The sequence below is a fragment of the Mobula birostris genome, chromosome 7 (genome assembly GCF_030028105.1).
Source record: "Mobula birostris isolate sMobBir1 chromosome 7, sMobBir1.hap1, whole genome shotgun sequence".
NCBI classification, from domain to species: domain Eukaryota; kingdom Metazoa; phylum Chordata; class Chondrichthyes; order Myliobatiformes; family Myliobatidae; genus Mobula; species Mobula birostris.
This window is the reverse complement of record NC_092376.1, coordinates 4,165,710-4,182,801: the sequence shown is the minus strand read 5'-3', so window position 1 is coordinate 4,182,801 and position 17,092 is coordinate 4,165,710. Positions and strand designations below refer to the sequence as shown.

The window sequence follows — 17,092 nt, the reverse complement described above, 5'->3', positions numbered from 1 at the left end:
ATCTGCTGGGGAGGCAAAGTGGCAGAGATAGAAGACACTCAGACAACAAGAGGCTGTGTAGGTGCTGAAAACCCAGAGTAACACACACAAATGCTAGAGGAACTCAAGCAGTGACTGTGGAAATGAATTAACAGTCAACGTCGAAACCCTTCGTCAACACTGGAAAGGATGAGGGGAGGTAGCCGGTATAAAAAGTTCAGGGTTGCGCACACAAAATGGTGAAGGAACTCAGCAGGTTGTGGGAAGGGAAAGAGCTTTTGGATAATGAGTGGATCTAGGAGTTGCCAGTCAGTGTTGAACTCAGTGTAGGGACTCCAGCTCATGATTTTTCCCTCGGGGTTTACTCCCAAAGCCGCCTCCATGAATGGGTATAGCCATAAGGCAGTGGAGGTTTGAGATCAGAGATTTTTCCTTCTAGATGAGCTGCCAACCACAGCTGATGAGCCTCATCTGTCCAAAGCGGTTGGTTTTAAGGCCCCAGTAACCTTCTGTCAGTAGAAACAGTTCGGCTAGGCTTAGTAGCTAAGCCCCGTGTGAAGGCCAGGAGCTGGAGCTGATTGTCAGAGACAATTTGAGATGCATGCCATTGGGAGCATTTATAGGTAGTGGGAGCTTATCCCCACCACCTCCTCTTCCACCCACCTATGACAACCTTAAGGAATGGAACCTTCCCTCTCCATGTTCTTCTGCAAATGCCTTCCACTATTGCATAGAGCATAGGCCAGTACAGCAGGAAACAGGCCCTTTGGCCCAATGAATCTGGTTGTGCATACAGTGATTAGTGTGTTCCTTAGGGGTCAGTATTAGGACGCTACTTTTTACATTGTCAATGATTTAGATATGAATTGATGGCTTTGTGGCAAAGTTTGCAGGTGATATAAAGATAGGTGGAGGGGTAGGTAGTGCTGAGGAAGCAATGCGATTGTAGCAGGACTGAGACAAATTGGAAGAGTGGGCAAAACAGTGGCACATGGAATAGTGCTGGGAAACGTATGAATACGTTTAGGTAAAAGGAACAATAATGCGGACTATTATCTAAATAAGGAGAAAATTCATACATCAAAGGTGCAGAGGGACCTAGGAATCCTCGTGCAAGACTCCCAGAAGGTTAATTCACAAGTTGAGTCTGTGGTAAAGAAGGCAAATGCAATGTTGGCATTTTATTTCAAGGGGAATAGAATATAAAAACAAGGAGATAATGCTGGAGCTTTACAGGACACTAGACAGGCCGCACTTGGAGGATTGTCAACAGTTTTGGGCACTGTATCTCAGAAAGGGTGTGTGGTCATTGAAGAGAGTCTAGAGGAGGTTCACGGGGATCATTCTGGAAATGAAGAGGTTAACCTATGAGGAGCGTTTGGCAGCTTTGGGCCTGTACTGACTGGAATTTAGAAGAATGGGGGGATCTCATTGAATCCTACCGAATGTTGAAAGGACCAAATAAGGATGTGGAGAGGATGGTGGAGGTGTCCAGAGCTGGAGGGAACTGTCTCAAAATTGAGTGGAAACCTTTTAAGATAGAAGTAAGAAGGAATTTTTTAGCCAAAGAGAGGTGAATTTGTGGAATGCTCTGCCACAGACTGCGGTGGAGGCCAAGTCCATGGGTATATTTAAAGCGAAAGTTGATAGATCCCTGATTGGTCTGGGCATCGAGGGATATGGTGAGAGGGCAGGTGTATGGGATCCGGGATCGGCCATGATGGAATGGCAGAGCAGACTCGATGGGCTGAATGGCCCAATTCTGCTCCTATGTCTTATGATTATGAATTAGTAATCAAATGGCTTACTAATCCCTTCTGCCTACACAATGCCCATATCCCTCCATCTTACTCATATCCATGTGCCTACCTAAATATCTCTTAAAAATCTCTAATATATCTGCCTGTACCCCACCCCAGGCAGTGCATTCCAGGCACCCACCACTCTATGTGGAAAAAAAAACTTGCCCCTCACATTTCCTTTGAAATTACCCCCTCTCACCTCTGGTATTATACACTTCAACCCTGGGAAACAGATACTGTCTATCTACTCTTAAGTCTTATAAACCTCTATCACATCTCACCTCGGCCTCTGCCACTTCAAAGAAAACAAGTTTGTCCAACACCTCCCAGTGTAGCATGCGCCCTTTGATCCATCTCAGCTAAACCTAAAAGAAAGTTGTCTGTCCTGATGAAAGGGCTGACTTTCCTAACATTGTGACCTTTGAAGTCTTACATTTTTAAATTTATCTGATAGCTCCCTAAATTCAGCAGTAGGACCTCCGCTTGCTTTTTCCCCTATATCACTGGTACCTACATGCACCACAATAACACAAGAGATTCTGCAGATGCTGGAAATCCAAACCAACACACACAAAATGCTGGAGGAACTCAGCAGGCCAGGCAGCATCTATGGAAATGAATAAAGAGTTGACGTTTTAGCCTGAGACCCTTCATCGGGACTGGAAAGGAAGGGTGAAGATGCCAGAATAAAAAGGTGAGGGGAAGGGAAGAAGGACAAGCTAGGTGGGTGGAAAAGATAGCTGAAGAAGGAGGAATCTGATAGGAGAGGACAGAGGAGGAGCACCAGGTGGGGGAGATAGGCAGGTGAAGAGAAGAGGTAAGGGGCCAGAGTGGGGAATTGAAGAGGGGAAGGGACAAGTTACTGGAAGTTGGGGAATTTCAATGTTCGTGCCATCAGGTTGAAGGTCACCCAGATGGAATATGAGGTGTTGCTCCTGCACCCTAAGAGTGGCCTCATCAATGGCAAAAGAGGAGGCCATGGACTGACATGTCAGAATGAGAATGGGATTTGGAATTAAAATGGTTGGACAGTGGGAAATTCTGCTTTTTGCAGGTGGAGCAGAGGCGCTCGACACCACAACAGCTGGCTGTTCACCCTCTCTTTCCAGAATGTCCTGCAGCAACTGTGAGACATCCCTGAGCCTTGCACCTGGGAGGCAACACACCAACCGGTAATCTATCCCCCGTATGATGGAATTCCTGACAACAGTGACCCCGCTAGTTTTCTCTGCCCTCCTGTGCAGCCAAGCCACTCGACCACTGCAGCCTACTTTTGATGGATCATCTTCTGCAACCATCTCCAGAGCAGAATATCAAAAAGGCCCAGTCCATCACAGGTAAAGCCCTCCCCATCATTAAGCACATCTGCAAGAAGCACTGTGTCACAGGAAAGCAGCATGCATCACCAAGGACCCACACCATCCAGGTCATGCTCCCTTAAGAAGGTAAAGGAGCCTCAGGACTTGCACCACCAGGTTCAGAAACAGTCAGGCTCTTGACTCAAAAGGGATAACTTCACTGAACTGTTCCCACAACCTATGGATTCACTTTCAAGGACTCTTCATCTCATGTTCTCAATATTTATTGCTGATTTATTTATTTTTTGTTGTTTTTTTCCCTTTTTGTATTTGATCAGTTTGTAGTCTTTTGCACACTAGTCAGTCTGTGTGGTGTTTTTCACTGATTCTATTGTGAATGCCTGCAAGAAATGGATCTCTTGGTGAAGCAAATGAATCTTCATTGATATCGCCAGGTGTGTATTATACATCGACAATTTGGAATTATAGCATAAATATTTTATATTTTTTTAGAGATGCAGCAAGGTAGCACCAATTACAACCCATGTAACCAGTTAACCTACTAAACCATATGCCTTTTGAGCATTGGAAGAAATTGATAAAGATAAAGGCTCCAGTTAGGACTGCACGTATCACACGTGTTTATAATATACAAGTTTCATTTTCCTGAAGCACTTCATCTCTATAAAGGCTGCTGTCCCAAAGTGCTCTTGAAGAAGTCAGCACAGACATTATGGTAACACACACACACACACACGCACCCGCACCATGCTTGGAGGAACTCAGCAGGTCAAGCAGCATCTGTGGTGGGGGAGAAACAGATTACCAGCATCTGCAGAATCTGGTGTGTTTAGGCCATTGTAATTAGATTAGATTCAACTTTATTGTCATTGTGCCGAGTACAGATACAAAGCCAATGGAATGTATTTAGTATCTGACCAGAAATGTAGGAAGCAAGAGCCAAATGGTACAGAGCAAGGTCCACAAAGCAGCGAGATGGTGGAGAGAGAAATGTTAACCAAGATGCCCAGCGTTAGCTTGACACAATAATGCAGCCTTCCACCTGAGAGCAAATCAGAACAACACACTCACAATGCTGGAGGAGCTCAGCAGGGCAGGCATGGTAGCGTAGTTGTTAGTGCAACACTTTACAGTACCAGCAACCCGGGTTCAAATCCCTCCGCTGCCTGCAACGAGTTTGTACATTGTGCACGTGACTGCGTGGGTTTCCTCCGGGTGCTCCAGCTTCCTCCCACAGTCCAAAGACATACCAGCGGGTAGGTTAATTGGTCATTGTAAATTGTCCTGTGATTAGGCAAGGGTTAAATCGGTGGACAGGCCTATCAAGCCATACTGTCCAGCAACCCACTGATTTAACCCTCGCCCAATCACAGGACAATTAACAGTTGTTGGGTGTCTTGAGGTTTACTAGTTCCGGAAACTTCAGCTATTGCTCTTCATGTATTTGGTTGCAGAGTGCAGCCGTCCGAAGGTGAGTTTAGCGTTGGTAAGAGACACAGGATCATCGTGTTGTTCATGGGGTTATTCATCTGGTTTCAACGTGGATGAACCAGTGACTTCTTCCATCACGTCCACTAGATTTGAAAACAAAATTTGGAATCAGCAGGTGTCCATGGTTAATTCCGTCTCACTGGCTTAATCTGTCCATAATCCCCTACGTGTTCCTCCTTTTCCCACTTCACTTCATACCACCTGGGCGTGTTTCATATTCTCTTCACCTCGATTACTAAGTGGCCAGGTTTGCAGATGATACGAAGGTGGGGGCAGCAGCAGGTACTGTTCAGGAAGGTCTTGGACAGATTGGGAGAGGGGGCAAAGGAGTAGTAGATTGTATTTAATGTGAGGAGGTGTGTGGTCAGGCACTTTGGTAGAAGGAATAAAAGCATGGATTATTTTCTAAATGGAGAAAATTCAAAGATCAGAGCTGCAAAGGGACTTTGGAGTACTCTTTCAGAATTCCCTAAAGGTGAATCTGCAGGTTGATTCAGTGGTGAGGAAGGTATATACAACGTTACCATTCATTTTGAGAGGACTAGAATATAAGAGCAAGGATGTAATGCTGAGGCTTTGTAAATCATTGGACAGACCACACTTGGAGTATTGTGAGCAGTTTTAGGCCCCTTACCCAAAGAAAGCATGTGCTGGCATTGGAGAGGGTCCAGAGGAGGTTCATGAGAATTATTTTGGGAATGAAAGAGTTAATGTATGAGGAGTTCTGGGCCTGAGTTTCAAAGAATGGGGGGATCTCACTGAAACCTATCAAGTATTGAGATATAGAATGGATGTGGAGAGGATGTTTCCAATAGTGGGAGCATCTGGGAGCCTCAGAATAGAGGGACATGAGGAGAAATTTCTTTAGCTAGAGGGTGGTGAATCTGTGAAATGAATTGCCACAGACAGCTGTGGAGGCCAAGTCGCTGGGTATATTTAAAGGAGGTTGGCGGTTGATAGGTTCTTGATTACGAAGAGGGCCTGTGCTGTGCTGGAATGTTCTATGTCCTTTGCTCCACCTGGCCCACACTGACCATGAGGTCTACGTACATGAACCTACTTTGCCTGCAGTAAGCCCTCTACTCCTTACCTGTTCAAATAGAACACTGTAATTGTATCACCTCCCCTGATGGCTGGATCCACACACCTACCATCCTCTGTGTGAAAAACATACCCCTCAGATCCTCTTCCCCCACCCCACCCCACACACTCATCCTGTGCCCCCCTCGTTCTGGACTCTAATGCTCTCAATAAAAGACCACCTATCCTTTCTCAGCCCTTCATGTAACCTCACTCCGCAGACTCCCATGTTTCTGTGAGAAGGATAAAGATGAGCTTTATTTGTCACAGGTACATCGAACTGTGCAGTGAAATACTTTGCTTGTGTCAACAACCGACACGGGCTGAGGATGTGATGGGGGCAGCCAGCAAGTGTCATCATACTTCCTGTGTCAAGATACCACACCCACAGCTCACTAACCACATCTTTGGTGTGTGGGAGGAAGCCACGCAGTCATGGGGAGAACATACAAGATCCCTACAGGCAGCCCTGGGAATCGAACCCTGATTGGTGATCATTGCTGCTATAAAGCATTACACTGCCGTGCTGCCTCTCCATATAACCACAGCCTGCCTTTCCAGGCAACATCCTGGTGAGTCTCTTCTTCACCCACTCCAGTGCTACCACATCCTTCCTGTAGTGTGAAGTCCAAAACTCCACATAAACTTCAAACATTAACAGTGTCTCTATCCACAGACGCTGCTCAACCTGGGAAATGTTCCCAGCATGTCCTGTTTCAAAGTTCAAAATAAATTGCAAAACACTCTTGTATCACCATGTACAACCCTGTGATTCACCTTCCTGCTGTGATTCACCTTCCTGCAGGCATTCACAGTAAATACAAGAAACACAGTAGAATCAATGAAAAACACACCAACAGAGATGGTGAAACAACCATTACAAATGAGACAAATTGTGCAATTACAAAAATAAATAAATAATAATCCTGAGAATCTGACTTGTAGAGTCCTTGAAAATAAGTCTGGTATTGTGGGGGGGGGGGGGTTTAACACTGCAGAGTCCTTGAAAATGAGTCCGTTAGGTCCCTCAGTCACCGTCTGTAATGTGGGAATAGAGGCACTACACAGTCCTTGAAAGCAGGTCTGATACGGGGAGGACTGCACAGGATTGAAAAAAAGTTGCAGAAAGTTGTAAGCTCAGTCAGCTCCATCATAGGCACTAACTTCTCCAGCTTTGAGGACACCTTCAAGGAGTGACGCCTCAAAAAAGTTATCCACTCCAGTTCAGGAGCCTGATGGTTGTAGGGTAATAACTGTTCCTGAACCTAGTGGTGTGAGACCTGATGGTTGAGGGGTAATTACTGTTCCTGAACCTGGTGGTGTGGGACCTGATGGTTGAGGGGTAATAACTGTTCCTGAACCTGGTGGTGTGGGACCTGATGGCTGAGGGGTAATAACTGTTCCTGAACCTGGTGGTGTGGGACGTGATGGTTGAGGGGCAATAACTGTTCTTGAACCTGGTGGTGTGGGACCTGATGGTTGAGGGGCAATAACTGTTCCTGAACCTGGTGGTGTGGGACCTGGTGATTGAGGGGTAATAACTGTTCCTGAACCTGGTGGTGTGGGACCTGATGGTTGAGGGGCAATAACTGTTCCTGAACCTGGTGGTGTGGGACCTGGTGATTGAGGGGTAATAACTGTTCCTGAACCTGGTGGTGTGGGACCTGATGGTTGTAGGGTAATAACTGTTCCTGAACTTGCTGGTGTGGGACCTCTTACCCGATGGTAGTAATGAAGAGAGAGCATGACCCGGACAGTGAGGGTCTTTGAGGTTTGGTTTATCTGTTCACAGAATGAATCCAGGCCTCTGGTTTATTTTATACCGTAAGATCACCCCATCAGCTGACTTGCCTAAAGTGATGCTTTTCACTTTGGTTCCAACAGGATTCAGCACCACACACGTGAAATTGACTTTGAGATCTTCCTGTTTCATCTGTGTGAACTTCAGATCCTTCTTGATAACTCTCCTTCCATTTTCAGTCTGGCGACTGTGGGTAAAAGAACAGAAATCCTGAACATCAGACAAAGGGTGGCATGGTGCCAGAGCAGTCAGTGTGGCGCTTTACAGCGTCAGACATCAGAAAATTGGTGTTCAATGCAACACACACAAACACTGGAGGAATTCAGCTGGTCAGGGAGCATCCATGCAGAGGCATGAATGTCCGTGGCCCCGAACGTCGACTGTTTATTACTCTCCATAAGACACTGCCTGATCTGCTGAGATCCCCGAGTATTGTGTATGTGTTGCTGCTGAAATCACAATCTCCTTTCCTGGTCATGGGCTTCAACAGCAAAAGCACCTCCAATCTCTGTCCCACCACCTCTTTGACTGGCAGAACACGATGGGCCAAATGGTCTCCTCTGTGCTGCTACAGGGATTCTCTTCTCACTTGATATACCTCCTCCAGGTGCCTGGAGACCACAGTTCGAATCACAGAGAAATAGAGACCCTACAGCCCAAGCAGTCAATGCCCAACACAGTACCCACCCACCTAGTCCCAATTTCCCACATTCGGCCCACATTCCTCAAAGACCGACCCCTCCATGTACCTATCCAAGTGCTTTTTAAATGGTACTATTTTACCTGCCTCAACTACTTCCTCTAGCAGCTTGTTCCACAGACTCACCACTCTGTTGGTAAAATATTTCCCCTCAGGTCCCTTTTAATCTTACCTCCTTCAACCTAAATCTATGTCTCCTAGCCTCGGACTCCCCTACCCTGGAGAACAGACTGTTATCATCCACCTTATCTACATCTCACTTAATGTTAAAGACTTCTATATGGTTGCCCTTGATTTTCCTATGATCCAAGGAATAAAAATCGCCCTCTGACATTCCTCCCAATACTTTCCTCCAATCACCTTAAAATTATGCCCCCTTGAATTAGTCTCAAAAGTCTCTGGCTGTCCACTCAATCTATGCCTCTTATCATCTTGTACACCTTCATCAAGTTGTGTCACGTCCTCCTTCACTCCAAAGAGAAAAGTTCTGGCTCGCTCAAGCTATCCTCTCTAATCTTGGCAGCATCTTGGTAAGTCTCTCTGTGCCCTCTCTAAAGCTTGCACATCCTTCTTATAAAGAGGTGACCAAACGGGACATGATACTCCAAGTGTGGTTTTATAGAGCTGCAACATTTTCTGAATTCTATCTTGGGGCTTGAGGAATGTCGCTTATGCCCCAAGAAGCCATCCCACAATGCCGGTCTTCCCAGAACACTTGAAGCACAGAGCCAGTGATAAGGGAACAGTCAGAGTGGTTCTACCAAAAACAGCTAACTCCCCCCTTCACTACGTCCACCACAAAAGGCAGGATTTCGCAGTGATCACCTACTTCAATTCAACTTCCTGTTCCCATTCCAACATGTTGGTCCAAGGCCTCCTCTACAGTTGAAGGATCAACACTTCATGTAGCCTCCAACCTGAACATTGACTTCTGCAACTTCTGCTAATTACAACCCAATCCCCCTCCTCTCTTTTTCCATTCTCCATTGTGGTTCCCTTCTCACCTCCTTTCTCCTCACCTGCCCATCACCTCCCTCTGGTTCCCCTTTCTCTCAGAGTACACTCTTGTCTCCTATCAGATTCCTTCTTCTCCAACCCTTTACCTATCATCTCCCAGCTCTTAGCTCATTCCTACCTTCCCCCTCAGTTGGTCTCACCTATCACCTGCCAGGTTAATTCCCCACCACCTCTGTCCTCTTCCTTTCCAGTCCTGATGAAGGGTCTCAGCATCTTCTCCGTAGATGCTGCCTGGCCAGCTGAGTTCCTCCAGCTCTGGATCTCCAGCGTCTCTTGTGTTTGTGAATTCTTATTCTAGGGTTTAGCACCAGTTACTCACCTTTCCTCTCCCTCTGAGACTCTGCCATCTGTGTACCTCTCCTCAATAAACTGGTCGTTCGCCAGCCAGTACATGATGGTGTAGTGCCTGAATCTCCCAACGATGGCCTTACACGGCAGCTCCAGAGGCTCCCCTATGAAGAAAGAACATTAGTCACTGTTCCACACTCCTCCATGAGGACCAGAAGGCACAGCTTCAGAATAGAGGAGCATCAACCTAGAACAGGCCTCATGCCTGATCTATCATCCCTGTCAAGCCCATTCTCCTGCCTGGGGTTGAGAGCACCTTAAACCTGAGCCCTCTTGTGGCAACCATTTCAGCCCTGGGAAAAAGCCTCTGACTATCCACACGATCAGTGTCTCTCATCATCTTATACACCTCTATCAGGTCGCCTCTCATCCTCTTATGGTCTCACATGGGGAGAAATTTCTTTAGCTAGAGGGTGGTGATGTCAACACAGTTATCAACTTCAGAAGAACTCACACTGTTCATGCCAACCTTTGGTCGATGACACGGCAGTGGAAACTGAGCAGTTTCAAATTCCTGAGAGTGCACAAAACTGGTCCCAGAAAGCATCCTACCACAATCAGGAATGTTCACCAATGCCTTTACCTTCTGAGGAGGATGAAGAGAGCTGGACTGTGCACATCTGTACTCACATCATTCTGCAGATGCACAGTAGGAAAAGCATCCTAACGAGCTGCATCACTACATGGTACAGAAACTGCACTGCAGCAGACAGGGAGCCTCTACAATGGGTCGTCAAAACTGCCCAAAGCATCACCGGTACCAGCCTACCCACCATCAAGGACACCTATACAGAAAGCTGCCAGGAAAGGGCCAGTAACATCAAGAAGGATCCCACCCACCCTGCTCATGGACTGTTTGTCCCACTCCCATCAGGGAGGAGGCTACGTAGCGTCCACGCTGGGACCACCAGATTCAAAAACAGTTCCTTTCCCCAAGTAGTGAGGCTGATCAACACCTCCACCCACTAACCCAGCCCTCCACACCCCCAAACACCACTACTTTATCACTTCCTGTCAGAGTCACTGTATCTACAGACACTCCTGTGCCTAGCGTCACTTTATGGACACACAGTCAATCTGTGTATATAAACTAACTTATCTATTTCTATTTATTGTGTTTTTTTATTATTGTGTACTTTATCTTATTGTGTTTTTTTGTGTTGCATCAGATCCGGAGTAACAATTACTTCATTCCGCTTTACACCTGCCTACTGGAAACGTGGGTGGTGGGGTGGAGATGTGTCTCTACCAAAGGAGGTGTAAGGAGCTCCTTCCCTCCTCCAGCCTGCTGTCACCTTGGGCAGGTGTAGCACCTGCTTAGCTCCCCCACCCCTCCAGCTCCCCATCAGGGTCACGTGAACCCAGGGGAGCAGGTGGTGGATGGTCGTACAAGCAGCCAGTGCAGATCACAGGTCCTGGTTATGTGACCACTGACACCAGCCAGACACTCTCTGAAGAGTGTTGGGGTCACCCGTCTTGTAAAGACACTGCCCAGAAGAAGGCAAACCACATCTGTAGAAAAATGTGTCAAAAACAATCATGGTGATGGAAAGACCGTGACTGCCCACGTCATATGACTCGGCTCGTAATGACGATGACTGGAAATGGCATTTGCAGCGCTCTCTGCAAAGTCCTTCAGTACAAATGATACACACAGGGAAGCTCCAACTAGTGGCCAGACATAGACAAGAGCTGCAGACCGACATACTTACCAATCTTGGCAGTAAGCGTTCCTTTCGAAGGCTCAATAATAAGTGAGCAGAACATCTTAGACCCTGCAGGTACAGAAGTAGTTGAAGTGGTTGGGTTAGAGGTGCCCAAGGAGAAGTCCCCCTCAGATCCCACCCTGGCCGTAGACGCATGGACAGGGAAGAGTGAGAGTGACCTGGGCCAGATGGAACAGGTTCAGTGGACAAATTAGCCAGGGAAACCCGCCACCACCACCCAGGCCATGCTCTCTTCTCACTGCTGCCATCAGGAAGGAGGAACAGGTTCAGGAACCTGTTATCACCCCTCGACCATCAGGCTCTTAACCTCACGCCCCATCACTGAACTGTTCCCACAACATATGGACTGACTTTCAAGGACTTTTTATCTTATATTCTTGATATTTATTGCTTATATATTTCTTTTTTCCTTCTTTATTTTTTGTATTTGCACAGTTTGTCGACTTTTGCAAACTGCTTGTTCTGTTGGGTACAATTTTTCATTGATTCTATTGTGTTTCTTGGACTTACTGAGTATGAAGACCCACAAGAAGACAAATATAAGGGTTGTATATGGTGACATGCATGTATTTTGATAACAAGTTTACTTTGAACTTTCAGGGAGAACATGAAAACTGCACACAGATAACGCAGGAAGTGAGATTTAAACCCAAGTCTCTGGAGCAGTGAGTTAGCAGCACAATAATTGGGAAAAGTGAGGCACAGGGTCCGCCATCGGCTTGCGGAGAGACAGGAGGGGCATGAGGGAGCACATTTGTTTAGTGTGGAACAGGCCTTTTCCGGCCAACAAGCTGCACATCCCAGCATCCACCTAATTAACCCCAGCCTAATCACAGGACAATTTAAAATGACCAATTCCCACTAACTGGAATGTTGTTGGACTGTGGGAGGAAACTGGAGTGCCTGGAAGAAACCATAACAGTATCACGCTGCTGAGGCAGCCCCTTCTTGGACAGTTTCTGTTCCACTCAACAGTCATGGACCTGAAACACTAACCCTGTTAACCTCTGCCTGACCTGTCGAGGGTTTGCAGCGCTGTCCTGAACTCACAAAGGTTCCTTCATTCGGCACCTACCTTGGTTTTTATTCCTGTCCTTTGGCAGAACTGCACTGAGGCAGTGGAGCAAAATTAATGTCAAGCTGATGCAGAAATGCATGTTGAAACCTGATAGCAGGAAAAATACACCGTCAGTTACAATGCTAAGTGTCTCCCGTTAAACATTCCATGAAGTTAAAACTCTCAGAGCACAGAACACAGGGTACGGCCTAGTCTGCTTTCCAGACACAGCTGGAGAACTGCTCACCACCCCTGCAGGAGGGAGCTGTCCATACTGGAGGAGTCCCGAGGAGATTCGCAGAATTGTGGGAGTTGTGGTTAGGCAAGGGTTAAAGACAACATCCAGTTGAGGACAATGGTGGCAGTGAGTAGTTAAACACAGACAAGGGAGACTTTTGAACTGAAGTTGCCAGAGCCAATCTTGCTTACTGACAGGACATATCAACTATGGCAGTGTGTAATCAACCTAGAAGAACATAGCTTTCCTTTACACAATAGGGGATGCCGGAGACGGATGAGATAAGAATAACGGAAGGATGTGAAACACACCCAACAACTAAGGGACAATTGCTTTCCTCACTTCAAAATATCATCGGTTGTCATCTTGAGGTTTTGATTGACTTCTAAAACCCCTGTTGTTAAAATTTTCCAAATGGTCAATATCCCAAACTGATAAGTCATTTCTGTATAAAAATAATTGTTTTCTCCCCAGGGTTCAAAACAGTATGGGTGACAGGGGCCATGCCATAATCCCTGCGCACAAGTAAGATAAGGTATGCTTGAGTCATAAGAATGCATATGTTCTAGGCCCAGTGATCTTAGTTATTTTGTTAGCGGCAACAACAGAATACAGAACAGCACAGAACAGACTCTTCGGCCTACAATGTTGTACCAACCATATAACTTACTCCAACATCAATCTAATCCTTCCTTCCCACATAATTCTCCATTTTTCTAGCATCCATGTGCCTATGCAAGAGTCTCTTCAACGTTCTGTTGCAATAGGGAGAATGGTTATCTTTCTACTATTTCAAGAAACTTCACTCAAAACTAATAAGTAGAATTATTATTTTTCTAGTCTTTTCCTTGTAGTCTAATGTCACTATGCTTGCTGATAATTTTTCTGCAATTATTGATATATGTGTAATTGTTCTGTAAATATTCCAGTAACTGTACTGTAGTTGATTCTGTATTTTCTAGAAGCTTGCAGCAGGTGTCACACCATTTAATGGGTTAATTGTTACTTCTGGAGTGCTGTTATCTCCAGTTTGAGAATGAGATGATTACAACAGCTTTTTATTTGTTCGTTCTTTGTTCTTGCCATAATCATCAAGTTTTAAGCCTCATTCTTGACTTCTGAAGAAAATCTGGATCAATATCTCCAGATCCAACATTTCCTCTGCCATGATCCCTGGCAGTGTGTTCCACACACCCACTGCCTCTCTGTAGAATATCTACCTAGACATCCCCCTATACTCTCCTCCAGTCACCATAAAATTATACCTCCTCGATTAGCCATTTCTGCCGTTGCAAAAAGTCTCTGGCTGTGCTCTCAATCTATGCCTCTTATCAACATTAGTGTGATTGATATCACCACACCAGAGATCAGAAGAGCGCTTGATGTCTCTGGGCCTGTACTTGTTGGGGTTTAGAAGAATGAGCGAGGAATCTCACCGAAACCTATTGAACCTATTGGCCCCTCATGGCTCGTTATTCTGCATTTTGTTATTTGACCACTTGGCCCATTGAATGTGCTCCATCACACCGATCCAATTTTCCCCCTCAGCCCCAATCCCCCGCCTTCTGCCCGTATCCTGTTATTCCCTGACCATTCAAGAATCTGTCAGCCTCTGCCTTAAGCATACATAAAGGCTTGACCCCCACAGCTGCCTGTGCAAAGAAATCCACAGATTCACCACTCTCTGGCTAGAGAAATTCCTGTTCTAAAAGGGCGCTCCTCTATTCTGTGGCTGTGTACTCTGGTCTTAGATTCTCCCACCATAGGAATCGCCTCCTTCATATCCACTCTATCGAGGTCTTCAATTAGGTCGCCCCTCATTCTTCTAAATGCCAGTGAATACAGGTCCAGATCCATCATCACTCTTCATATGACAAGCCTTTCAATCCCAGAATCATCTTTGTGAGTCTCCTTTGAACCCTCTCCAGTTTCAGCACATCCTTTCCATGATAAGGGACCAAAAACTGCTCACAATACTCCAAGTGAGGCCTCACCAGTACTTTATAAAGCCTCAACATTACATCCTTGCTTTTATATTCCAGTCCTCTCGAAACGAATGCTAACATTGCATTTGCCTTCCTCATCACACACTCAACCTGCAAGTTAATCTTTAGGGAACCCTGCACAAAGACTCCCAAATCTGCTTGCGCCTCAGATTTTTGAATTTTATCTCCGTTTAGAAAATAGTCACCTCTTTTATGCACTTTGGTAGAAGAAATGACTTTTGGTAGAATCCATACTGGTGCTGAGTCCTGCCAAAGGGTTTTGGCCCGAAACATCCACTGATGTTTTTCTCGATAGATGCTGCCTGACCTGCTGAGCTCCTCCAGCACTTTGTGTGTGTTGTTATCATCCAATGCCTGCATCCTAATGCTGTATTCCATTTGCCACTTTTTTGCCCATTCTCCTAGTCTGTCTAAATCCTTCTGTAGCCTCTCTACTTCCTCAAAACCACCTGCCCCTCCAACTATCTTCTTATTGTCCACAAACTTTGCAACAAAACCATCAATTCCATCATCCAAGCCATTAACATATAATGTAAAAAGAATGTCTGTGGGACACCACTGGTCACTGGCAACCAATCAGAAAAGGCTCCCTTTATTCCCACCCCTTGCCTCCTCCAATCAGATGCTACTTCATCCATGCTGGTATCTTTCCTTTAAATGAATGGCTCTTAACTTCTTCAGCCACCTCGTGTATGAGCATCTTGTCAAATGCCATCATCCACTCACAAACAAGAGAAAATCTGCAGATACCGGTGCTGAGTCCTGCCAAAGGGTTTTGGCCTGAAACATCGACTGTGCTTTTCTCCATTGATGCTGCCTGACCTGCTGAGCATCACCAGCACTTTGTGTGTGTTGTTATCATCCAGTGCTGGCTCCAAAGTGAAAAGCCCTAGCTCACTCAACCTATCCTTTGTATCTATCAAAGTCCTTTGTTATTTCAGATTTTAGTTCATAAAACTTAAACATTTACTTGCTTTACACTCTCTCTCTCTCACTCAAACAACAAAGATAAAATGAAATCTCACCAGTCCTTGATGGAGTTGGTTATCGGTGGTTACAGTCACCTTTTGTTTCGGAGCCTCGCTTGCTCTGTTTATGCTGGATGTGTCTGAGACTTTTTATAGTTCATTAAACTTCCTGTTTTCACGCCCACATAGCCCTGCGCGATGTGAACATCTCACTATCATGGACATTTCCAAAGACAGGTATGAGAAGTCCCGTAAAATCACTGGGGACTGAGTCACTCCAACCACAAGCTGTTCCAGCTGCTATCATCCGGGAAATGGTACCACAGCATAAAAGCCAGGAATGACAGGCTCCGGGCCAGCTTCTTCCACCAGACCACCAGATTGCTTAATTCATGGTGATGCAACTGTATTTCTATGTTATATTGACTGTCCTGTTGTACATAATATTTATTATAAATTACTATAATTGCACATTGCACATTTGAACGGAGACGTAACGTAAAGATTTTTACTCCTCATGTATTTGAAGGAAGTAAGTAACAAAGTCAATTCAATTCAACAATGAGTTCTCCCACTGGTTTTTCTATTGTTTTTTTTTGTTAGTAATTTATCCCCTGTAGCATCTTATAGATCCCTCTGTTCCTCCACACTCCTAAGACTCCTGTCATTAACCCTTCAAGTTCGACCTCCAGTGTGAATCACTTCATACTTTTCTGTGTTGAACTCCATCTGCCACTTCTCAGCCCAGTTCTGCATCTTGTCAATGTCCCGATGTAACCTATGACCCACAACTCTGTGGAAAGTCAGAGGCTTTTCCCCAGGGCTGAAATAGCTAGCACGAGAGGACACAGTTTTAATGTGCTTGGGAGTAGATACAGAGGAGATGTCAGGGGTAAGTTTTTTTACACAGAGAGTGGTGAGTGCGTGGAACGGGCTGCCGGCGACAGTGGTGGAGGCGGAAGCAAAAGGGTCTTTTAAGAGACTCCTGGATAGATACATGGAGCTTAGAAAAATAGAGGGCCATGGGTAACCCTAGGTAGTTCGAAGGTAGGGACATGTTTGGCACAGCTTTGTGGGCCAAAGGGCCTGTGTTGTGCTGTAGGTTTTCTATGTTTCTAACGCCAATGTCCTTCGTGCCATCTACACAGTTACTAGCCCACCCTTCCACTTCCTCATCCAAGGCATTTAAAAATATCACAAACTCAGCAGGTCAGGCAGCATCTATGCAAGGGAATAAATAGTCAACATTCTGGGACGAGACCCTTCACCAGGACCCGGTGTAGGCTTGGAAAATGGACTTTTTCAGGCAGACTATGAAAAGGCAGACAGGGCTGGGGTGTATGTGGGTGCCCAAGGCCACACCTTGAGTTTGCCACCCCAGGCACAGCACTCCAGACACCCACCACTCTGTGTGTGAAAAAACATATCTCCTTTGAAATTACCCTCTCTCACCTTAAATGTCTGCCCTCTGGCTTCCAGACCGTTCGGGCTGACCGGAATTGCACTGAGCGGTAAGCGTAAAGGAGGGGGGCTGGCGGTTCTGGTAAACAACAGATGGT

At 45.9% G+C, this 17,092-nt stretch overlaps 1 protein-coding gene across 1 annotated transcript; it reads right to left on the bottom strand.

Moving 5' to 3' along the window:
• Positions 1–3,502: 3,502 nt before the first annotated feature.
• Positions 3,503–15,694, bottom strand: LOC140199971 (interleukin-1 receptor type 2-like). Its single transcript, XM_072262506.1, has 6 exons — positions 15,591–15,694; positions 12,340–12,429; positions 11,250–11,312; positions 9,509–9,641; positions 7,523–7,659; positions 3,503–4,674 (listed from the first exon to the last, which is right to left on the bottom strand). Exons 2-6 carry the CDS (start codon positions 12,419–12,421, stop codon positions 4,622–4,624), a joined length of 468 nt encoding a protein of 155 aa, XP_072118607.1. The 5' UTR covers positions 12,422–12,429; positions 15,591–15,694; the 3' UTR covers positions 3,503–4,621.
• Positions 15,695–17,092: the final 1,398 nt, after the last annotated feature.

Bases quoted from the DNA above. Each gene is read 5' to 3' on its own strand.
- LOC140199971 (XM_072262506.1), bottom strand. From the start codon at position 12,421: ATGCATTTCTGCATCAGCTTGACATTAATTTTGCTCCACTGCCTCAGT. The intron at 11,313-12,339 runs GTAGGTGCCGAA...CTGTACCTGCAG, and splicing joins GGACAGGAATAAAAACCAAG to GGTCTAAGATGTTCTGCTCA. The intron at 4,675-7,522 runs GCAAGTCAGCTG...TTTCAAATCTAG, and splicing joins AGTGAAAAGCATCACTTTAG to TGGACGTGATGGAAGAAGTC.